Source organism: Schistocerca serialis, chromosome 3 (genome assembly GCF_023864345.2).
Source record: "Schistocerca serialis cubense isolate TAMUIC-IGC-003099 chromosome 3, iqSchSeri2.2, whole genome shotgun sequence".
NCBI classification, from domain to species: domain Eukaryota; kingdom Metazoa; phylum Arthropoda; class Insecta; order Orthoptera; family Acrididae; genus Schistocerca; species Schistocerca serialis.
Window position 1 is genome coordinate 309,580,177 of NC_064640.1, and position 25,406 is coordinate 309,605,582.

The window sequence follows — 25,406 nt, forward strand, 5'->3', positions numbered from 1 at the left end:
TGTTTTTTATTTATCAAAGGTTTCCCACTGAAGAAGTTCTCTGTATTATTTCCAATTACATTGTGTGCACGCAAATGTTTTTCACTTTGTTCTATAATTGGCTGTTTTTATTTTTTATTTTATTTTTTTTACACATAAAAGGTATTTTCTTTGACTAATCAGTTTTACATTCACTTGCTTTAGTGTTAAAATTTCCATTTTCAGCATTTCAATGTCACTTCGAAGCAATTTAATATTTTCTTCTTTGGACTTCACTGTACTTTGGAGTTAACAAAATAGATGGACAATCATGTTTTATGAGTTTTAAATTTACTTTTGCACACTTTTCATGTAGCCAGCAATTACACTTTACACACAAGATACAGTTCACTCAAAAGAAAGAAAAAAGTCAAGATACCGTAAGTACAACTTAGTTTTAATATTTAGCACATTAAATTGAAAAATGGAAAGTTTACCAATCTTTGCCTCTCAAGCTCTGCTTCCCTCTCTGCTTGTTCCCGAGCTAGACGTCTCCTCTCAGCCAGTGCTGCCTTCGCTTCTTCTTCTGTAGTTATTCGCGTTTTGGCTATCATGGAAGCTGGTCGAAGCAAAAATAATTAGCGAACAACAATCCAACACTTCAGGATACTTCATTATCTTACACTATACATACCTGTCATCTCCGCTTCAGTTTCAGACACCTGAGCAGTGGAAGTATCTATGCCCTTAACTTCTTGCATTTCTTCACCAGTAACTACTTGTCCTGCCTCAAGTGCATCTGATTTAATATCGCCAGTAATTTGGGGGGCAGATTTTTCTTCTTTCAGTTCTAATGGTTTTTTATTTCCTTCATTCAAATCAGTTACTTCTTTCTTTATCTCACTTGATTCAACTGATTTCTTTATCTCCTCCTGCTGATCACTGGGCTCTATTAGTTCCTTTGAAGATGGCCCCTCTTTTAAATCACTGAGTTCAGATATATCTTTTTCAGTCTCCTTTGATTCAACTGGTTCTTTTACAATTTCATTTGTCTTTTCTGGAAATTCTCCGGGTTCTGTTGTAGGTACAACTGCTACTACATCTGACCCTGTGCTCTCAGTGCCTTCAGCCTTACTGTTTTCTTTTGAAATTATTTTATCCTTCTCTGCCTCCGAAACTTCCTGTCCTTGTGGTAGTAATGGTGTACCTTCAGAGCCTGGAGACTGTAGAGGAGTACCCTTGGGAGTTATTTTTGGTGATGCCTGGAATTAAATACATATTAAATTTTGATTTTTTAGACCTATGACAAGTGCAACTTAACCTATATCACTATGTAAAGTATGCAGTTATTGTGAATACCTTTGATACCTTTGTTATCTTTTCAGTAGGTTTCTTTGGTAAGTTTTCTGGTTTTGTTGGTTTCTTCGTACCATGAACTCTTGGTATTGGAGGCTTAGATACTTCCTTCTCACCACCTGGGCTCTGCAGCTTTGAAGATTTTTGTTCTCCAGAAGCACCTACACAATAGTTTTCAATAAACACAATTTTTCAAAACAAATAACTTTCAAATTTTTGTAAAAAATATTACCCAATAAACATATAAAAATTTCTTGGTGGCAGATATATTTCTCCCAGTTGGCATTAATGCTGTAAAAACATTGTTAGTCTAGATTTCTACTTCATGTATAGATAAAGAAAGAAAATATAACAAGTAATAAAAAAATCAGAGTCACTTAACCATTAACTACATTAGTCACTCTGTTGTTATCACAGAAAACAGAACAACAACAATTTCTAATCTGTAGCAATATATGTGCTTGAAAGTAGTATGTTAAACACTTTCGAACTATAATACATAGAGTGGAAAGTGGGCAAAATTGAACTGCAAAGCCCTTTAAATAAATTTGGATTTAAAAGAAATTATCAAAGTGTTCTAAAGTAAACATAATAGAAGAAGATGCAAATGAGAATGGGAATTTGGTCTTGCATATTGTGGTAGGTACATTCTTTTCATCATGTTTCATTTTGGTCTGATATGGTCCTACATTTCCTCTACCCTGCACCAACCTCATCTCCATATTCATACTGCATGCAACTGCCTCAACGTTTTGTGTTATATATTCCAACCTGTACCTGAAGCCATCTACTGATCCCCCTCTTACTAAATTAACTAACACTGGGTATGTTGGGCAACATTCTACCACTGTATTAAATTTTTCTTTCCATGGGTTGTAACATTCTTTTAGAGCATTGCATGTAAAATGCTTCCATGAACATCTGCTTTTCAAGTTTACCCACAGTAAATGTTTTACTATTTTACTTACATGTGCTGTAAAATTGTAATTTATGTTCTTTCCTCAATTTCAGATTGGCTTTCGATACACTCTTGTTTCCATCAGATTTTTTAAGTTAAAAATAAGATTTTGTGCTAATCTGACATTATGTTTTCTTTACTTCCTTAGAAACAAAACTATATTTTAAACAGTCTTCATATGATGAACTGTTTAATTTACACTTTTTTGAGAATAAAGATATACTTTGAATTGTGGCCTTCTTTGAAGGCCATATCTAGCAAATTGGACAGTTTGCCAATCTCTGGAGAAATTAAATTTTTATTAAGAAACGAGCATGAGGATGATGATGATGATTTTTATAATAGTGGATAATGATATGATATTAAGACACAAATGACATATAGAAGGCTGTATTCATGGAGCACATAAAGAAACGCCTGACAATATATAATGATTCGGCTAAACACTGTTCCAATGTTTTAATTTCCAATAGCATACTATAGAACCATAGAAGAAATGATTTGTGTAGGAACTGAATTTCACTTTTGCATGATACTGTATAACACAAGTACAAATTCGTCTCTAAGAAACTACTCTTGTTAAGACACACAGAAGCAGTAAAATTGTGTATCACATGATTAGTACGAACTGTGTTTAACCGAATATCAACTAATGGCCTTTGCACATTTGTGAGTTATTCAGTACTTAATGAATAAATGTAAATCAAAAATTTAAACATCCATTTTGAACACTGTGATCAAGAGGGACATTAAAGTATTTATCACAGTGATTGCTGAGCTCCTGAATATAAATGCTCTAATATATGTATTAATTAAAATAACACTGAAGGCCTGTATATCTCACAGGTAGTATCTGCACATTTGTCAGACCTTACAACTACAGCAGTTATAGAATGCCAACACAAAAAGAATGAGCTGTACCATGCTTCTGTGCTGGCTCATGGCTGACACCAGTAACTGCAATACTGAAGGGACGAGGACGGCGTGGGGCAGTTGATGGACGTGTCCGCAGGCTTGTCCCTGATCCTACGCTGTTTACGCTATGTTGGCTCAGGGCACTCACTGGTCTTGATGGAGTTACTTCACCAGAACGCAGTCCTACAGTATGTGCAAGCAGCATGTCAGCAAAGTACACAAGAATAAACAACTATTTCTTACCACTGGCACAGGAAAACATGGTAAAAATAAAATAAAATGAAATTGTGAAACAGTGTATGCAAGCTGCATTGCAAAGAATTTATTACAGAACACCAATTTGTCAGACTTCACTTCCCTGCACATCAGGCCTGTAAAAAAATAAAATAATACAAAACCAGAGAAAAGGACATCCCGCAATTCTGAGAAATTGTTCAGGGTCCACTTATTATTTATCATTTTAACAGTGAATTATTTACTGACTACTGATAAAACTCAGTATACATAACAAAAGTCTCTCTGCATCTGGAAATACTGCACAGTTCATTGTAAAGTAGCTTTTCATTAATGAGCAGTTTTTTCAAGATTCACTCAAAAAGTAGAATACAATAAATTAGAATGCTGGAAGATAGACTTATAATTTTTCACTGTGTGCTGTGCAATACTTAATTAAAATTAAATTGATTGGTAAATCACTATAAATACAAAGTGATTACATTTGACAAGCCAGCTTGCAGGAAGAGTTGCCTTGTTAAATAACTACAACTGAAATGTAAGGCACATTGAGGCCCCTAGGGGTTACAGAAGGGACTTAATTAGATAAAGTTTTAACAAGAAACCCATGTCCAAAAAATACTGTTTGGATATAAGATAAGTTGGAAGAATAAAGCTTTAACAAGAAACTCATGTCCAAAAATACTGTTTGGATGTGAAATAAGTTGGAAGATCAGAGCGTTTTCAAATCTCCTGCTTCACGGTTTGCACACAAACTGTGAACATGGGTCCACCATCTGTCTCTATTGTAATTATGACATCACATATCATTTTTGTCTGGTTAAAAAACGGATGTGAGAAACTTGTATGTTCACAACTTGGAGGTTTGACTGTGGTGCTTCATGGGTATGCCACAATGTCAATTTTGATTTGGACGTCTTTTGTCATACAGAAGAGAATTTGATGACGACAACTACTCAAAATATTGCCCATTCCATGGGCTAATGTAGAGTATACATGTCAGAGCCCATCGTCTCCACTGAAACTGATCCAATGTTCAAACTTATTTTATATTCAAATGGTACACTTTTGGAAATGAGTTCTTCGTTGAAACTTCATTTACTAAGTTCCCTCTACAAACCCTAGAAGCATGTATACTTCAAAGTTTATAATGTTAATAGCACTTTCAAGGTTGAAGAAATAAATGGTCTGATTAAACCAGATATAATCAATGTTATCACTTTTTGCAATTGAGCTATTTATTTTTATGTAATCGACAGTAAGTAACAGATTTCTGAGGGCAATTTTATTATTCTATTTGTTTGCAGTTCTTGTAACAACATGTGCAGGAACATAAAAACAGTAGCCTATGTTAGTTTGCCACTATAAATTTCAGAACAATGCGCTTTTCATAAACACGTCATCTGAAAATGTAATGTGTATGTGTGTTAGGAACAAAAGGTTAATGATTTCAATTGTAAGAGACAGTAGGCATGCTTCCCTCCTCTGTTCAATTTGTGGCCTTGATTAACTGGGGCAGACTGTTCCACTATGGGCTGTGGATGGCCCTGGTTAACTCCCAGAACACAGCAACATGCAGAGGCCTATAGCAATGGTAAGTTGCTAAAGAAATACAGCACCAACTGTACACTGATAAATGGAATGCTAATCAAATTCTGATATGTCTGGCATACCCTGGATGTACAGAGCTGTCGAAGAAAATGGATGACCAGTATTGATATAGCATCAACAGCATTTTTCCAACAGCTGGGTTTCACAGCACCAGAAGTTCTCATGTGTAAATCAGTAACGAGTCTGAATTGAATCTTACATATTTGTGTCAAGAAATAAAGATACTTCAGACGGGTTGGAAAACATCACACAGAAATATTTTGAACAATCTTGTAGTAAAGCACCCACCTGTGGAGAAAAGGTTCATGAATGGACTTCAATCTTTACCAGTCTGCAGGACAAATGGGTCATTATCCTCCGCAACTACTTGGGTTTGCAACAAACTATCCCATGAATCATTCTTTTTCCTTCTGCTAATACACTTTACACTGGTGAGTTTTACTGCACTCACTACGATGCTTTCAGTTCAAACAAACTGCAGCCTTAGCAGTACACAGTATATGAGACATAAAGAGCAACTTTTGTCACTAAGCGAGTTGGCACTGTCTGTGACAGATGGAGAACAGCATTCTTTCTGTTCACATCAGCAAACAGAAGTAGTGATGGAAGCAACCATGTGAAAATAATCAATTCAGTCAGTTGTCATTTCAAACATTATTTATTCGTTCTTTTCGAGTGATATTAGTCTGTGTAAACAACCAAATGAAAACTCTACACAGACTGATGTAGTTTTGCACATTCACTGAGTTATTCATTCAATCTTTTCAAGTGAAATGAGTCTGTGTAGTGTTTTTGTCCATGGAAGAACATATTCATTTGTTTATTCAATTGAAAACACTCTTTAGTGTTTTAGTTGACTGAGCTATCAATTCACTCTTGTAAGTAAACACAGTCTGTAAAACAAAAGCAGTGGTATACCCAGAGGGTAGCTCTACCCTGGGAATAGGTGAAAACATCTCACGGAGTATGCCAGAATTACAATAAGCATTGTATGTATTTATTTAATTGTGTACTGAACAGACTAATTTTCTTTTCATCATTTAAAACTGATAATATATTGCTGTAGATTAAGTTGTTCCTGATGCAATTAACAAATAACTAATGAAGCTGATAGATGTATCACTGGTTGGGCAGAAAGTCAAGCATAAAAGTTGCCTTAGTGGTATATGAGGAAGAAGACGATGTGATGATGTCCATTAATTAAAAACCGTTTGTATCTTAGTTTCCTCATATCACATGTGCACCATACGTGCTTCACTTCAGCCTCCTCCTGCCACAAGAAGCACAGCCGGTACGGGGAGATGGCCAGCTATAGCAGGGGGCAGGCCTCCACACGGCGCCACTGGTTGGGCCAACTTCTCGCACAGCTGCGCTCCTGGAGGCAGCAGGGGACTGACGTGGAGTGCTAGCTATGTGTCAGGCCCTAAAGGCACTACCTGGACTTTGGAGACAAAAAAGTTGAAAAAACATGTAAGTAAAATCACTCCAGCCCAGTGACTGAGTGAAAACATTCATACAACAGACCTAACTGTCAGACTTTTGTCAGTCAGTTGTCTCATATTAAGCAACACCACTCAAAACTGGAGACTGTGCGATAAACATTCACACAGCTGACATGGACACAGAGACTAGCTTTATTTGACTGGATGGAAAAGCAACTAATTGGCCAATCAGTTGTTAAAACTGATTGGCTGTCCCACCACTAGACAGAAGTGCCATGAATGTTTGACATAATGTCCCTACTACTGAGAATTATCTGATGGCTATATATCAGGAACTGATGAATAAGCCACGATTAGGCGAGTATCGGGGTCATCTGATCTGACAGGTCTTCATTTCTTTATCTGGAGGGACATGAAAAATGCTGATTATGAAAGAGCTAATTACGAAACAACCATTGAATCAGCAGTGTGTTTCAGAGCAAGGATTGATGTCATTTCTGGCACCACTCAGAACACACAGGAAGTCTGCAAACATACATTACAGCAATGATCTTGTATTTACTACATGCACTGAAGATGGGTAATGCAATTTCAACAACCTCTAGTAAATTCCAACAGTGTTTGTATCATTTTACACGACTTTCCCAGAACATGTCCACAGGTATTCCCTAGCATGAAAACTCAATGTTGTTGACCACGTATTCTCATTTCAGATATGTCTATGTCTGTAGTGTTATTTACCTCTTGAATTTGCAAAATCATGCCCATAGGGATTCCCTAGTGTGACAGGTCATTGTTGTGGACCAGGTACTCATTTCAAATATGCTTGTTGTGTTATTCACCTCCTGAATTTGTAAGTTTAATTTCATGAAAAAATAAAACACGTGTAAAAAAATCTGTTTAGTTAATGAAGTGTGGCTATCCTTACAAAGAAATTGGATTTTCCTCTGAAATGATAATACAAACTGTAAGTCAGTTAAATTAGTCACAAATGGGTATCTGTATTTTAATCAGGTAACCCCAGAAAGATTTTGGGTTTTACATTAGCAGTTCAATTTAGTGCCACAAACAAAATATACAGTAAGTGAAATATTGGTATGATACTGAGCTCTTTTTTTCCTTCAAAACAAGAAAGCAATTTTGAGAAGTTAGAAGCAGCACAGCAAGAAGCATCAGTTATACTAGAACAAAATAATACTTTTTACTCACCACCACCGAAAGTAGAGAATAATCTTTCAGAACCATCATTAGAAACGGAATAAATTTCTGTGTTCTACATTAAAAAGTAAACAGTGCCTTGAACACAAAAAACACAAAAATGTAAATTTTAATGCATATGTTATAGAAATAAACACATTCCTCATCTACTAAAAGATAAAATAATGATTGTCAAGGAAACAGGCTTATGATTAGTTAGCCCTGAAAAGTTACCTTAATGACCACATTTTCAAATGCGTCAAATGATGCCTCCAGTTTGACAGATACTTACAAATTGTGCTGCAGACAGTAGTGTGCCAAAAGCTGAGTTATTTATCAAGTAGCAGAAAAAATACTACAAAACATGCACTAAGTACCAGTTAGAACAACAAACGCATGCCAGGAAGAGGTAGCTTATTCCACTTCCAAGCAGCAGTTAAAAAACAACATGCCAACAGCAATTTATCTTGGTTAATTTCAGCATTTTACAGCCATACTTACATTTCACTTCCACCTCATTAAATGCAAGCAACAGATCATACACATTTACAATGTTAAAAGTACAAAGCTGAGACAAAAATAGGCAACATGCAAAATATAACCATACCCAACATAAAGTCAACAAGAAGTGAACATTTTCACACCCTGGAAACATTTTCACAAGTATTTTAATACTGACATGTTTCCAAAATATTTACTTCACACGCTTATACAACACAATGAAACTTTGAAACAAAAACTCAAATTATGCAAAAAAGTATGAAATAGCTATTGCATACATCCTAAGCACTTGACAACCCAAGTGATAACAGAAACAGAGAATAGGAAATGTCATTAATGCTGAACATACCCAACACAAAGGGATTAAGCAAAGTTATTCATCTCCTTAGCATCTTTTACATTGCCCCCTTGGCTCTAGTCCAAAAAATGATAATGTTCTATATGTTTTGACAGTGGTGTTCACTATATTTTTGCCTGCTATTGTGCGAATGACAGCAGTTACATACAATTTCCTTTTACAAGCCACATTCTGATAAAAAGAAGTGCCATCACTAACTCGTCATTAAATTTTGGTGTTTTGTTGCAAAAATATTTGTGTGTGAAAAAGTAACATAAACACTATTTCTTTTTTGTGTGAACCATTTCTTTGTGCTTAATATTCATGTTTCAGCAGAATTGCCTTCAATCTCTAGTACAATAAATTCAACAGAATACAGGACATGCCTTACAGTTTTGTTGAGAAATTTATCATTTCCGCAACAGTATTATGACTTCACAGTATCAGTTCTTTCATTTCAATAGTTTACTAAGTGATAGTAATGCTAGAATGTCATTGTGTACAACAGTACATCCATGAAACAAGCGTTTCCATATGACACCAGCTTGACTAATATGAAGGGATGCAAAAGTGATAAAAGAATGTAATGCATAATTTATCATCATATCACACTCTTCCCCCTACACTCATACTGGGTGTCTGTATGTCTGTAAACAAAACTTCTGTTTTAACATGACTGTCGGTCTACATAAGTAAAACATGTTTTAAATTTTTGTTGTCAAGATATTGGTGTGTATTGTTCTGAACGTGCTACAACAACAATTCCGTCTTGAGGGTCTGCAGAAAATGAGAAACAACATATTATTGGTAGAAACATGGTACCTAACTAGATTACAAATTAGTGGCCCCTAATAACCTACAGTGTCCCATATATAATTTTATTTTTCTCGCAACAGGCAAATAATCATTCTGACAGTATCAGTACTGGGAGTTTCTTACTGCAAACATGAGATTTATGCATATTTCTATCTAGCATGTAGCCACAGTATCTATTTTAAGCATGCTTTATGTAATTAGCATTAAATTTATACACCAAAACAGTTAGTAGTGTACTAATACACTAAATGTCAATTCTAAAGTAACAAGAAAACGAACTAAGGAAAGCCAAAACTGCAGTAAAAAGCAGCTACAATACCACAATACTATTCTGTTATGCACCATGAGCATTTCTAGCAAGATTACTTTCAGGTGCAGATGGTATGTTCTAGGTTAACTATTCATCAACATATGCGGCTTTGTTGTAAGGTTTGATAAAAGCTTACATGAAAATTATCAGCTATTATCAGCTGCTTAAAAGAAGCCTGTCTAGCAATCCATTACAAATAGCTAATAATGCAGGCAATCAAATAATTAAAAAAACAATTTTGCACTTTTGAAACGGTGAGACAACCCTGCTTTTTTAAAACATATCTAGTGTTTTCACATACACCCCACAAAACAATACACTCACAGAGCACCAACACACTATTCTATAAATGCACGGAACACTATCCTCAACATAGAAGCATTACTTTCACTGTTAGAGTTCAGCTGTAAGCTGCACTTCTGCACTACAGTTATCATGCTAACACAAAAATATTATAAACTGGGATCAAGGTTCGAAATTATTTATTTCTATTTTTTCAATAAATTGAAGGCAACTGGCTGAAAAAGCATTACTTTATATTATATCATCAATACTGTAAATAAAATTAAATGACAGCCAATTTCTGAATGTAGAATGTTATATGAGGAACAATAGTAGTAACTGTGCTACCAAACTAAACCCTAAAAATTGGTCATTTTGCGACATCATCTTTAAATAATTACACTATGATAAGAATATAAATGTGCATGAATTTGCTTGACTTCCAAAACATTTTAATAGCATATGCACAAATACTTTTTTGCAATATTCTGTAGCATTTTAGTTCCAGTTACTCTAAGTCCTGGGGATTTTACTTTAATAGCTACTCAACAGGGAGAACTCATTTTATAGTTTCAAATCAAATGAATATTAATATTTTCACAAACCACTAGCATGACCACATCATCTTCAGACTTTGCTGTACGTGACACATGATATTGTGTAAATTGTTGGCAGAATATTTCCATAAACAGGTATCACTTTTGCTGGAGCCATCAGTGTATATCAGTTTGAATGATTGTTTTCTTTCGTGTTTCAATTTTCAGATGAAGAATGGCCTTTCTCATTAATGATACTCATTCCAGAATATGAGATTAATAAGGATGGAAAATCAATAACAGACAGTAATTATGTCTATGAGGATGAATCAGGACAGACATAATTGTCTTCTAGTGATTAAGTTGTGGTCAGAAACAATACCGGTGTGTGTGTGTGTGTGTGTGTGTGTGTGTGTGTGTGTGTGTGTGTGTGTGTGTGTGTGTGTGTGTGCAGGCGCACGTGCATGTATGCACCTGCACCCGCGTGCGGGTGCAGGTGCGTACGTGCGCGCGCACCCGCTGTGTGTGTGTGTGTGTGTGTGTGTGTGTGTGTGTGTGTGTGTGTGTGTGTGTGCAGGCGCACGTGCATGTATGCACCTGCACCCGCGTGCGGGTGCAGGTGCGTACGTGCGCGCGCACCCGCTAAAACACACACACACACACACACACACACACACACACACACACACACACACACACAGCCATGAGTGTGTGCACTTGCATACCACTAAATATGTCTGTATTACACTGCCTGACGAAAACTTTAAAAGCTGAGAGGGTATGCGATGTTATTTCAGTGATTACAAAATCATATCAAATTTACAAAGGGAGTAGCACCCATCTTATCAGAATGACATTGCATCCCCTCTGGTCTGGATGCATGCACTGATTCAGTTAGGAAGGATGACATAAAACCAGAGTATTCTCTCCTGATACAAGCTGGTACAAAATTGTTTAATTGGTGCTTGAAATTCTGGATAAGGATTCTGGGGCAGAGTTGAGTTACACATATGTTCTATTGGGGGAAGATCTAGAGATCTTGATGACCATGGGAGTACCTCAACACACAAAGACAGTTCATAGACCCATGTGAAATGTGTGTAGGAGCACTGATCTTTTGAAAAATGGCATCACAATACCAGCATATGAGAGGTAACACATGAACATGCAGGATGCCCTTGATGTACTGTTAAGGCGGCACAGTTCCCTCAGTCACTACAAACTGTGATCTGTAGTCATACCTGATGCTCTCCACACCAGACACCAGCAGTAATATCCCTGAGCCTCTCCAAAACATTGTAAGAATGGAACCTCCACAGATTGCAGCCATACTTGCTGATGATGCTCTCATGGGTAATGCAGACCTGTAATTCACTGCTGAACATGATATGATGCAATTCATCAGCAGTCCATACATCACAATCACATCACCACTCCAAACACAGTTGTTTTTGTGTTGTGCTGTTAATGGTAGCCAATGAACGGGTGGTAATTCCCTAGTCCGGCTGCTGCAAGTCTGCAACCAAAGGTGCGGTATGATGCAGATTGTTGCAATAAGTCCATTACTTGTTCACGAGTGACTGGGGCAGATGTGAAGGAGTTACAAGTGCTTGGTACATAATACAGAGATCCTCCCTTGTGGTGGTCAGAGGCTGTCAACTGGAACCTTTATAACTAGTGCACCTGTTCTCACAATCCCATATAATCCAACATTAGACCACTGTCCTATCCAAAGGCCCCACAAATCTGGATACTGCACAACTTTACCAGATGGGCAAATAGAGACCCAGAATGAGGCCCCTTTCCAACTGCATCAGCTGCTGATAATGCTGCCTCACATGAGTATGTGGCATCTCCATATCATTTACAGAGATCATTCAACATCTGACACTGTTCACGCCCCTTATATAGTCTACAAGATCTGATAACTACACTAAATTCAAACAACACTAATGCACTCTGGTGGTCACTCTATGTGTCACTAGCTCAGTCATTTACATTCCAACTGATGGGTGTGTATGTATCCGAAGTTACACGTGCGTCCAACTATGTCAGACAGTGTCTTTTTTTTTAACAATAACGGTCCTTAACATTTCCTTAAGAATACTACCAAAAGTACCCTTAAACCTGCTGATATCATCAAGTGGATTTACGTCTTCCAGGAAGTCTTCAATGTAATCACAAATCTAGCCCAACTCTGTAAGGTCATCTGTTGTTCATTAAATAACAGTGTAGAACTTTACTGAATGTGTTCTGCACATCAAGGAACACAACATCAGTGTGTCATTGTCTACAGTTCTCTGGACTTTACAAACAAATAGGGTGAGCTGTGTTTCGCAATTTCTCTGTGAACAGAACCCATGTCTTTTAAGGAAATATTTTTTTGCAATAAGGTCACAAGCTTAAAGTGCGTTCCATAATCCTACAACAAATTGACTTCGGAGATCTCTTTCCACTATTCATTAGTGTTTTCCCCAATTTTTAGTTGTGATGTCCCCTGTACTTGAATTTTATTTTTATTTAACTTCACAGCCATACATGCTGGCCGGTGTGGCTGTGCGGTTCTAGGCACTTCAGTCTGGAACCGCGTGACTGCTACGGTCGCAGGTTCGAATCCTGCCTCGGGCATGGATGTGTGTGATGTCCTTAGGTTAGTTAGGTTTAAGTAGTTCTAAGTTCTAGGGGACTGATGACCTCAGATGTTAAGTCCCATAGTGCTCAGAGCCATTTGAACCAGCCATACACCCTACCAGTCGCCGCAGTCATCGGGTACGTAAGAGAGTGAAGTCATTTGTGCCACCTGTTTGTGAGGTGTGTAAACTTTATTTTGCATGTGAGTGAATTTTAACTGTTTCCACCTCACATTTTCTGGTATGGAAAGTCAGGAGCAGTCCAGTACTTGCCTAAACCAAAATGACGAAAACTGAGTGGCATACAGCTTTTTTCAATTGCTGCTCCAATAATACACAGTAAACTACTGCTAGAGGGTGAGCAAGTTCCACTCTAGAGTGATTTTAGTTCATCTTCTACTCCACAATTACTTTCCAAAACTTATGGCATTTCAGTGTTCATGTGAACATTTAAAATGAGAAGCTTATTAGAATCTTATGCAGTGAAACCATTTCAGAAGACCTAATTCAGTATTTGTTTTCTCTTTGTCACCTTTAATTTCAGTGCCATTATGGCCATTTGGTGACTGAATAGCTGATTTTGATCCAGTTGCTAACTTCACATAAAATTAAAACTTATTAGGATTTTTTGGTCAAATCGATTGGCAAACTTTTAATTTGAAATTCCAGAATGCTCCTTGTACTGACTTTGGTTTCATTTAGATTTTGTTTGTAAAACAGGGTTTGACTTTGCTTAAATCTGTGATTAATATCTCTCTGATTTTATAGCAACTTTCTAACATGGCTATTGAATCCAATTGTCTTTCCATCCCCCACAACTCTGCCTGGCACATACATGTTTCATTGATTTCATTAGGGGTCCATATCTTTGTCTACAGAGATAAATACTCAGTGTACACTGCTCAGACACTCCTTACAATACCAGTAGTCATTGACAGTATAACAGCCTTATATTTGAACGTGTGACTGCCTTCAATAGCAAATGCATACTGCCACCACCTATACCTGTAAAATTCTTGACTGGTCTGACAACTGGGGTATTATATTCCAGTCTCACATTTTCTGTCATCCAGTACCATGTTAACCCCTTTCTACAATTTGAAAAAAGAAGAAAGTGTTATATACACTTCATAAGGTTGATGAGCACTCCCAATTTTTTCATCTGCTATAAACTAATATTTTATCTGCTGTGTTACCTTTTGAGGCTGCATACAAGTTTTCTCTCAGAATGGTGGATTTATTAGCTGGGTGAATTCTAACATTATCAGCACAAATAACTGAATGTTCTGTATTTTTGTGATGTTTCACTCATAAACTATGGAATTTATTTACAATGTCAGTCTTCAAGCATGGTCTCTAAAAGAGGACCATTTCCTGAATAGTCTGAATAGAGTGAAGCCATTATATTGGTTAGCCTCTAAGGATTTTAGATATCAACACTATTTTTATACATAAGCTAAGTTTGAAATGAGGATATCACTACAAATTTTATTACAGCACACACGCACACACACACACACACACACACACACACACACACACACACACACACACACTGCATATTAGAATACATAAGTTTCAGTATGTCGCATATTGCAGCTCTCAAATATTGAAGAAAAGACATTTTAACACTTAAGCTGCTGTTCATTTACTAGCTGACTAGTTTAGGGCTTTGCCCATTTTCACAAGACCCCTATTACAGAGAACACAATTTGTTATGGGTGGATGTGGATAAAAAGGTATCAGTGATAAAATGGTTCACTTTGTATTTAGGATATGGCTGGTGCGCACAGTTCTATTTACGTCATCACACTTAAATCAGTATGTATACGATAGCATGCACTACCAATATGTAGGGAAATTCCGCATGTAAAAACAGGATTTTTCTGTGGTTCATACCTCAAATTCTATTGATGATAGAAAGGCAGTGTCAAGTGTTTTTGATAGCCCTTGGGCTAGGGACCATTTGTATACACAACAGAAGGATCATCTTACTGTAACTATCGCATAATACAAGGTCAAAGTTCAAATATTACACACTTCCTCCAGCTTGGGCAAATGGAACAAATCAGTTGGTTATTTCTGCATTAAATGTGGTCTATAGTGAGCTTTGAGGGGTTTGGGCTTATGGAGGCACCATTTAGTTCATGGGGAGTTCCTGAGAAAACCTGAAAAAAAATTTCACAATTTTCTCACTGTCAGCAGGAGATATCTACATAACTAACTGCAACAAATTGCTCAAATTTTTACAGTATATTCTCTAGGCATTTATTTAGAAGTGTTATCTTCCCAGTTTCAAAAATCTTGGTGCCCCACTTTTCAGTCAGAGTCTTTTAAACAGGAGCATTTTCACCTTTCCGTGCTCAATATGAGCATTTTCCCACTGTCTGTATCTCATATCTGTTAAAAAAAATTCACAGATCTAGTTACACCTTACAGTATTACGTTAATGTATTTGCATAATACATATTGCTCTTAATTGCGTTATCTTCATTATCCAGCATGATGTGATCCACATGACAACAATATTGTATACATAATGGAACATTTGATCTTAGTGAATTACACTTTGTGTCACACTGGCTTATTTATCATAGGTGTTGTCATATTTGTTACAGATGTTGATGCAAAAAATTTTGTTATAAGGTTTTATATAATCTATGATATATCCAACTTATTTCATAATATCACTAACTAAGTTCCATGTAGACACAGTGTTCCGATCACATGACAGTTGTACAATAACATTCCACTTCCTTTTCAAAAGTATTTAAGAGGAAACATATTGTTTCGCTAATATTTCAGTGGGATCCACATACAATAGTATTGTTGTGCCCTTATAATTTTCAGTGTATAGTTTGTAGCATTGATTTGGTGATTAATGCAGGATGGAGTGCCTTTAATATGCTGATTAAGGTGCTACAGAAATTTTTTATGAATTTTTTGCTGCACAATTCTGTTTGCTCATTTAGCTTTTGTTGTGTGTGCTTAGTAGTAAGAATGTACATTTGCATTTCTTTTAAAATGTCCATTAATTGACCTCTGAAGACATTACGTAAAACAGTGAGAGTTGTTTTGATATTTTCAGCGTAGCATTCATTCCCTCTGAGGTGTGTGCCGAAAGCTGAAATGTTATTTTTGCTCCAGTTTACGTGTTCCCTATATCTCATTTTAAATGATCTGCCTGTCTGTCCAATGTAGGGTTTACGACCTTTTGTAAATGCCAGAGTGGTTATATCATTGTGTTTTATCTATTTTATGAGTGATGTTGGCTCTTAATGCAATGACATAAATAGAACTGATCACACCAACCATATCCTAGATACAAATTATATAAGTTACTACACAATGTGATCAAAAGTATCCGGACACCCCAGAAACATACATTTTTCATATTAGGTGCATTGCGCTGCCACCTACTGCCAGGTACTCCATATCAGCAACCTCAGTAGTCATTAGACATCGTGAGAGAGCAGAATGGGGCGCTCCGCAGAACTTGCGGACTTCGAACGTGGTCAAGTGATCGGTTGTTACATGTCTCATACATCTGTACACAAGATTTTCACACTCCTAAACATCCGTAGGTCCACTGTTTCCGATGCGATAATGAAGTGGAAACGTGAAGGGACACGGGCAGCACAAAAGCATACAGGCCAACCACATCTGTTGACTGACAGAGACTGCCGACACTTGAAGAGAGTCGTAATGTGTAAAAGTCAGTTTTCTATCCAGACCATCACGCAGGAATTCCAGACTGCACCAGGATCCACTGCAAGTACTATGACAGTTAGGTGGGAGGTGAGAAAACTTGGATTTCATGGTCGAATGGCTGCTCATAAGCCACACATCACACCAGTAAATACCAAATGATGCCTTGCTTGGTGTAAGGAGTATAAACATTGGACAACTGAACAGTGGAAAAACACTGTGTGGAGCAATGAATCATGGTACATATTGTGGCAATCTGATGGCAGGGTGTGGGTATGGCGAATGCCCGGTGAACGTCATCTGCTACCACGTGTAGTGCCAACAGTAAAATTCAGTTCTTGGACACATGTCATTCTGTAGGGCTTCATCCCTATATAGTGTAAAATATGTTGACAAGACATTCACTTGTTGCAACAATTTATGTGTCCAACTTCTTCGGACTTGGAACCATTTGTGCTCAAATATCCATACCCACAGCAGGTGTATGCAGATATGGGGATCAATCCTGTTTTGCATTTTCAACTGACTTTGTAGTATGTTACTTGTCACCAAACCCTGTATACTGCTCTTTGCTCGTATGAAAATGATAGGAAACATCTTTGAAAAAATGTCCCATGTTTCTTTAAACTGGGTGTCAATGAGCAGGCGGGCGCCAATGGGCAGTCTAGTACTCAGGGCTGGTTTTTCATGTGCCACCCTGTACTACTACTACTACTACTACTACTACTACTACTACTATTATTATTATTATTATTTACTGGTCTGTGTTGTTATTACCAATGACCTTAAGATTTATGAAAATCTGGCTCAAATTATTCTTTAACTTCTATTTTTGTTGTTATTATTATTATTATTATTATTATTATTGTTGTTGTTGTTGTTTATATTATTATAATAATTATTATAATTATTTAAGTAAACTGCAATTCAAAGATTTATGTACATGTAAAACCCTGAACTGATGTAAGAGAGGGCCGAAATAAATAAAATATTATTGAAATATTTTATTTCTGATAAAGTGTAAATGAAAATATTTAACAAGGAGATATTGGAACCAATATTAGCTTCAATGAAACTGAAAAGAAAATGTGAGAAACCGAGGTATGAAAAATGATAATAGCATCTGGAAAATGACAGTGCTACTTCTTAATATGCATCTGGTCTGTATAACAACTTGACTCATATACATAAAAAAAATGGTGGCTCGTGCATCACAGGGTCAAGAACAACATTATTTGTTTGCAACAAATGTTGGTTATGTTTGTAACAAATGTTGGATCCCTCTAACTTTTAACATAATGCATTTGAAAATGGTACTAGTATGATCAACCTCTCAGGCACCACTTATAATTCCTGGTAACTGCACATAAACTCTCCCATGGCTAAGAAGTCAATAGAAAAGTCAATAATGCTAGTTTTGGCATGAATATTAAAAAGAAAAATAATGTCGAACCGTGCTCCCAGTATTTCTCATACCTGCTGCTTGTTGGCGCAACCTTTCTGCCCGTGTTGTACGGGGAGGAGGCACGGGAGGTGCATTTCCACATAAGTGTGACATGCTTCGTGCAGCATCCATGCGCCGTAGCTGACTGTCTGCTCCTACTGCTGCCAGATGGCCTGTGCTACGTGACATGCTTTGGGAGGACCCCAATGCCAGGCGCTGTCGTGGGGCAGGTGTAGGAACAGCCACCTGGCGCCGAGGGAATCGAGGCTGAGACAGCACATCCAGACGAGACATCGACAGCGCCCTACCTGGCGAGCGGCTCGGTGCCCGCCGACTGCTGGAGCTGGGTGTTGTATCACGAGGTGATGGTATCGTTGGCATGAGATCTGTCTTGCGTCGATTAACTCGTACAATGGTCTGCGCTGCATTCTGCTGCTGTCCATCTGCTTCTTCACCTGTGTCAATAGTTCTCATTAGCAACAGTGGTGTGAGATGATGCAATCCTAATCAATTAATTACATATATATTTAAATATTACACACAGTTTCCCATTATTCACTAGGCACACTTAAATAACAATTCAGAGTTTATCAGCCCACTGCTCAAGATTGACCAATCCCATAATGCAGATATAAATGTGCTTCATGGTAATAAATGTGTTTCATATCAAAATAAGTTACATGATATAACATTACTTCAATTTTACACTCCCCTGTGTTTCGTTTTGTAATATGGGCAATTTCATCTATCCAACTAAGTAACTGTACTTGCTTTCCTCCATTCTTTGTGATATTGATAATGCAACATTGCTGCAAAATAAATGAATAACACAAATATTTCACAAAACTGAGATATGAAGGCGCTATTTTAATTATGAATGTGTATACATTAAAAGTATATGTTATGGCATTATATGGTTGTGACTATTGTCATACTAATGTTTCTTTTACTGGTAACGATAATTCATTTATACTAATTAAAAATACTGTATTTCTTGTTGTTGATATATGAGAGTTATTACAGATTAAAAGTTGGTGCATGCCACATAGCAAGTTAGCAAAGCCAAAACATTAACCATTCATATACATTACACACATAAACAAGCAAGATAATTTAGTCATACATCACACTAGGCAGGCGTACAAAAAACTGAAAGAAGCACATAATTCTTCATCAGATGGTATAGTAAAGTTCAAAAAGTTGTTTCCAAAACAAGCTAAAACTTAATTAACACTGGCAGAAAAGAATCATTCACAAAACAACCTATCTACAGCAAGAAAAGTGGAGTACAGTCAGATTCTTAAGCAGGTCAATCATTAATCTCATTCCATATTTCTTTTACATGCCATAAAGTTTCTTACACAAGTTACAAAAAAAGAAAGAAACGGGGTGAATAAGAAAGACACAAACTATGTCAGCATAAAAGAAATGTAAAATAATTATTTCCAAGCAACAAAACGTAAAGCTCACAACAGGGATTTAAATGTAATTATATTTTGTGGTACATGCCTACTGACTGAACTTATTTTACAGATCATGCAAATTGAATTATTAGGTGGCAGATTTCTGCCTTGCAGGAATAAAACTAGAGGAGTGAGCATCTCTGCACATCTCAACTCACCACCAGCGGAGCCGCTGAAAATACTGGCAATATTAGAGGAGGGTGTTTGGGGGGCACTTGAAAAGCTACTTCCATCTTTTTTCACTGACAAAGTAGAGTCTAAATCAAGTTTTTTCTGGGGAGGAGCCCCTAAATCAGAGCTATAAACACCAGAAATGCTTTGGGCACGATGAGTGGCAGTACCCACAGGTTGAGGAGATTCATTCCAGTGGAAAACTTCGTACATTGAAGTGGACATTTTCATATCTGAAAAAAAGGGTTGAAGATTGGTCCATATTAATAACCATTTTTGTCATTTACAGAGCGGATGATCTGATTTCTGCAACACTGAGTAATGTTCTGAAGTCACAGCAGTAAGATATTCTTGAAAATAGCAATATACCAATGACTACTGAATTCACCAGAATGTAGGTGCTCTGATAGTCTTGATTTAAACGTCTGTAACAGAAAAAGGTTTTTAAGTTAGGTAACTGTAAATCAGAGCACCACTATATTAAGTGTTTTGAATGCACCTTGGTGAAAATAAACCACCCCATACCTTTATCATTCAAATATCAATATATAAATGACCTCAAAATTTCTTTGAGAGTGCTGCACAAGAAATTATGATCACATATACTCTGTCCTTGTCATAAAATGCATGTGTTGAGGCTTACGAAATACTTACACTACAATAAAATGTAGAAGGAGAAATGAGTCATATAACTGACACAGGAGGCAATAACAATGCTGGTAAAATATGCTGTCAATTTATGTAGTTTTGATACGAATTTGCCAAGAATTTCTAAGTTGAATGTAACAGTCAGCATACAGAGTGAGAACAAATGGGTAAGACTATAACAGAACTTCCAGCAACAACAAGAATCAACACCTCGTGACCCACACATAAATATCCTATCTGATGTTATTTTACTACCATGCAGGCAGTGTTTGACGAAGTAGGATACGCCTACTCCCCATTTCATTTATTCATGCTTGCTCATCTCATCATCTCTTGATATCTCATATACACCTCTAAGGCAACGCACTTGAAAGAGATAATGCCTGATTTATAATTACATGTTACTACTCTTTTCTGACTAATTGGTCTGCTTAATACAGAATCTCAAATAACTCATTTTTCCACAAAATAAGACACTGTTAACATGTATTTTGTGAAAAATCAAACACAGGTTTGACTACATCATTGTCTGGTAACTAAAATGTGTTTCCCAGTGAGAATGAGAATGAATTATGATCACCATCAAGGAATATAAGCTGCATCTTTGTACGGAATACGGAGATCATTTCATTTCATGGGAAATTTTGGTAACCACCAGTAACATTCCTTGTACAACAAATGTTTGTCAAGCACAAACTCTAAGCAAACTAAGTCATAAAAGATGCAAAACAACAATATCTTCTGACCAACAAGAAAATACAGGTGCTTTGTATTTTATTCAAAGAATACATACAGACAATGACTGAATGTATCCAAAATATGTCTCTCACTGACAATAAAGTTTGTTGATTCAGTGGGGAATAATTAGGTAAATAATGAAATTTGGCACTCCTGAAATGCCTTAAACAAATAGTATTAGAAATGTTATAAAGGAAAAAAAACTTTTAATATAACAACCCACAGTAAATTTTCATTTAATCCTACCTCTGGGTAAATTTCGGTACACTTTATGTGCACTGTCAGCTTTCACAGCGTAATGAACAATCAATTAGATTTCAAGCATGCAGCTGTGCAAATTCATACTCTACCACTGATATTTTTGGCTTTGTCCCTTCTAGCCATCCTCAGAATGAACCAAGAGACTTTGATATGGTGTCAAATGTGGCCTTACATGTTCCACTGTGGCAGTACTGAGCATGTGAACCTGTACCACAGATGCTGGCCAGCAACAAATACCTTGCAGATGTATGCCCCTAAGGCAGGTGGAGGTGTTCAATGCATCTTTAGTAGTGACAGAACCATGCTGACTTCTCTGCAATTTAATTATAGCAAGGGCCAGATTACATGCATTACCCAAATTAAAATAACTCGTATAATTTATTAAATCTTCCACTAATCAAACTTTAGTGGCTTTCTTAAACATAAGAGTCCCAAAACAATAAGTAGCTCGTATCTTCATATCACTGTAGTCCACTCATATCTTCATATCACTGTAGTCCACAGAGTGACCAATATTTATGTGCACCACCATGGGTGGCCGTGCACGTTAAAGCGACTGCTTCCAGGACAGGGAAGTATGATTGCCCTGGATCGAATCCACATGATCGATTAACTACAAGTGGTTGGTGTGATGGCTGGCCTGGATGTGGTTTTTAGGCAGTTTCTCACATCACATTAGGTGAACAGTGGGCTGGCTGCCATGTCCTGCTTCAGGTACATGCTACGTAAACATTTAGAACACACTGTCACACTTGCATGCAGCATTTACACTATGTGCAGACAGATTGGGTATTCTGCATCTGCCCTTTAGAGGGTGGGGGGGGGGGGGAGTTGGGGGGGAGGGGAGTTGGGGGGGGGGAGTTGGGGGGAGGGGAGTTGGGGGGAGGGGAGTTGGGGGGAGGGGAGTTGGGGGGAGGGGAGTTGGGGGGAGGGGAGTTGGGGGGGAGGGGAGTTGGGGGGGAGGGGAGTTGGGGGGGAGGGGAGTTGGGGGGGAGGGGAGTTGGGGGGGGAGGGGAGTTGGGGGGGAGGGGAGTTGGGGGGGGGGCGGCAGGGGTGAATAGGAGAGTAATGACATCAGCTGTTTGGTCTCCTTAAACACTTACTCAGTGTCACCATTTGCAAAATGCAACTCTTTGATATCAGCCAGCATCTGTGGTGTAGACTTGCACATGCAGCACCTCCAGGATGGAGCACATAAGGGCTCTCTTTGCACACTGTCGTCCATCTCTTGGTTCACTTGAGGATTGAAGAAAGATACACTCCGCACTCCGTCTTCAGGCCACGAGTGGCCTACTGGGACTATCCGACCGCCGTGTCATCCTCTGTGGAGGATGCGGATAGGAGGGGCGTGGGGTCAGCACACCGCTCTCCCAGACATAAGATGGTGTTCTTGACCAAAGCCACTACTATTCGGTCAAGTAGCTCCTCAATTGGCATCACGAGGCTGAGTGCACCCCGAAAAATGGGTGCAGCGCATGGCGGCCTGGATGGTCACCCATCCAAGTGCTGACCACACCAGACAGCACTTAACTTCGGTGATCTCAGGGGAACCGGTGTTACCACTGCGGCAAGGCCATTGCCAGAAGGAAGATACACAGCCAAAATAATTGAAAGAGTTGTAATTTGCATGGTTGCATGGCCTAAATTTAATAAATTATCCAATATGCTTGTTCAAAACATGCATATACTCTCTTCCCATTTTTCTCACTTCTCTGAAAGCTTGAGGTCCATCACCCGTTATTTGAGTGTGGATTTGGCAGTGCTACTTATAGCAGGAAGTTGCCCTTTTATCTATTTTCATTTGGTTTGAAGTTTTAGTACAATGTTTGTAAGCAGTCTACATTATCAAGAAGAATAACATCTCCACAAACACCTTGTAGTAATATTTTCTTATGCTTCTCTCAGTTTTATTACATTCTTCGACACTGCCTTATCCCAAGTGATCAACACTACTTATATCTTCTGACTTAGGTCTGACGACTTCACAGAAAACATAATGCTCTATAACCAGTGTTTCCTAGTAGCTGCTACTTGCATTTAATTACTATATTTACAAATTACTTCTGAAAACTGAAAATAATTCAGTTTCTTTCATCTTAAAGTTTTATATGGGTCTATATATACACATGCTAAAATTGTTCTTTTCATTACTTTTTTTTGGCAGTTTTAACTACTGCAGAAATTTTTAAGAAATTTCACACTTCATACTGGAACAGTTGCTCCTTAACTTGCACCAGAACATGCAAACATGAATGGTGATATAAGCACAAACAAACTGAAAAATAATTCTTGAAATGCTTGTCATAACAATCACAACAAATGTAAAGACAATAATTTAGGCATGTAGGATGGACATTAGGAATACAGCTCATGTTTTTCCTTATGCAGTTGTTTCTACCTTATATGACTCAGAAAGACTCAACTCTACGCAATAGCATGAACAATAAGTGGAACACATTCAGAGTAGTGGCTCATTGAATTTTTTTTTAAAGTACGTTATGACACAGGATTTTTTCCCTTATTCTACTGGTATCACAGCATCTTAACTGGATTTTTTAAATGTAGCATTATATCTGCAACAGGAACATGGCTTCAAAAATGTCTGCCTTCACTTGGCACACAAATATTTTGTTGTTTAACTGTTTCTTGCTCAGATCTGTACTTACATGCACAAATCTACTGCATAATCAGCTTGCATGAACATTACATACAAACTCTTCCACTAGAAGCAGTGACAGCATAATAATAGTTATCTATCTTTTACATGTGATCACCACAATAGAAAATGGTTTATCCATTTATACAGCTTGTCAATTTATTGAAAGATGAAATGAATGTATGAACACAGTTTGTTAACTGCAACATGTGCAACTGACCTTCACCTGGCTTTCGGTCTAGGCCACTGGCAGATGTTGCTCTCTTCTTGCCAGTTCCATCTAATTCTCGCTCAGATGAACGTCGAGTGAGTGGAGTAGCCGTGAACATCATTACATTACTTGTTGAAGTTGCCCTGTTCATTGAAAGAGGTAAAAGTCACAATAAGATAATACAGTAGTGTTACTCATACAGTTTTATTATGACAGCCCATTCAGGCCAAAAGATAATGTTTTATACCATATCGTACCACATATTAAGGTGAGCCTGCATTCCAAACAGCATTCAGTAAACATTAAACCAGCTTAACTGCTATTTTTGCCTATGTTCTTAAATCTGCTGACAGTTTGTGGCCAACTCAGTCATGGTTTTATGTAAGAATCCACAAAATTAAAGCCCACATGGAGTGTTTAAGTTTGTCATGATTATTTTGTGATACTTATGTGACAAATGCTAATTTTGCTTGTACCACTTGAGAATGACCAGGCCAAAACTAGTTATGAAAAAAATTAAATTACAACTGGTTTTATCACAAACAAAAAAGTGAGGAGAGAGAGAATCCACCCCCCACCACCACACACAGAGACTAACTGAAAGTAGATTCCAGTTAGTTTCCGTTATGAGTTTAACTAGGTAATGGATTAGTTCAAACACTCAACATAAAAAATAAAAAATAAAGTTGTTAAATACACATTCTATTATCACATAGGAAAGTCTTAGCTGGGATGTAAATAATAACTGAGGTCACAGAGCACTAGCTACCTTTTAAATGAAGTGCTGAATGCCAGGCAAGCACATAAAAACTACCCATGAACGTTGACTTTTTTTTTGAATAGAGTGGTGAGAATGAGAGAATGGAGATAAGTAAGGGGCAAACAGAAAGAAAGGGAGGGGATGCAAATTGGCTGAAGGAAGAGTAAATAAAATAAATAATACAAGAAATGATATTATGATTACTGCTGTGATGGAGGAAGTAGAAATATGGTTAGTTTCTTATCACAGTCAACACGTCAACG

At 37.4% G+C, this 25,406-nt stretch overlaps 1 protein-coding gene across 22 annotated transcripts in view; it reads right to left on the bottom strand.

The window, feature by feature from the left end:
- The window catches only part of LOC126470108 (ensconsin-like), a 406,217-nt gene that overhangs the window by 53,742 nt on the left and 327,069 nt on the right, over nucleotides 1-25,406 (bottom strand). For 19 of the 22 annotated variants that reach the window (XM_050097707.1, XM_050097706.1, XM_050097699.1 and 16 more), the window contains 7 exons: nucleotides 24,393-24,526; nucleotides 19,857-20,102; nucleotides 18,268-18,690; nucleotides 3,194-3,370; nucleotides 1,318-1,475; nucleotides 653-1,220; nucleotides 456-577 (listed from right to left, as the gene is read on the bottom strand). In XM_050097707.1, coding sequence (XP_049953664.1) covers nucleotides 456-577; nucleotides 653-1,220; nucleotides 1,318-1,475; nucleotides 3,194-3,370; nucleotides 18,268-18,690; nucleotides 19,857-20,102; nucleotides 24,393-24,526 — 1,828 coding nt within the window. The remainder of the gene's footprint in view (nucleotides 1-455; nucleotides 578-652; nucleotides 1,221-1,317; nucleotides 1,476-3,193; nucleotides 3,371-18,267; nucleotides 18,691-19,856; nucleotides 20,103-24,392; nucleotides 24,527-25,406) is intronic. The other 3 variants (XM_050097711.1, XM_050097690.1, XM_050097710.1) reach the window with 3 other exon arrangements.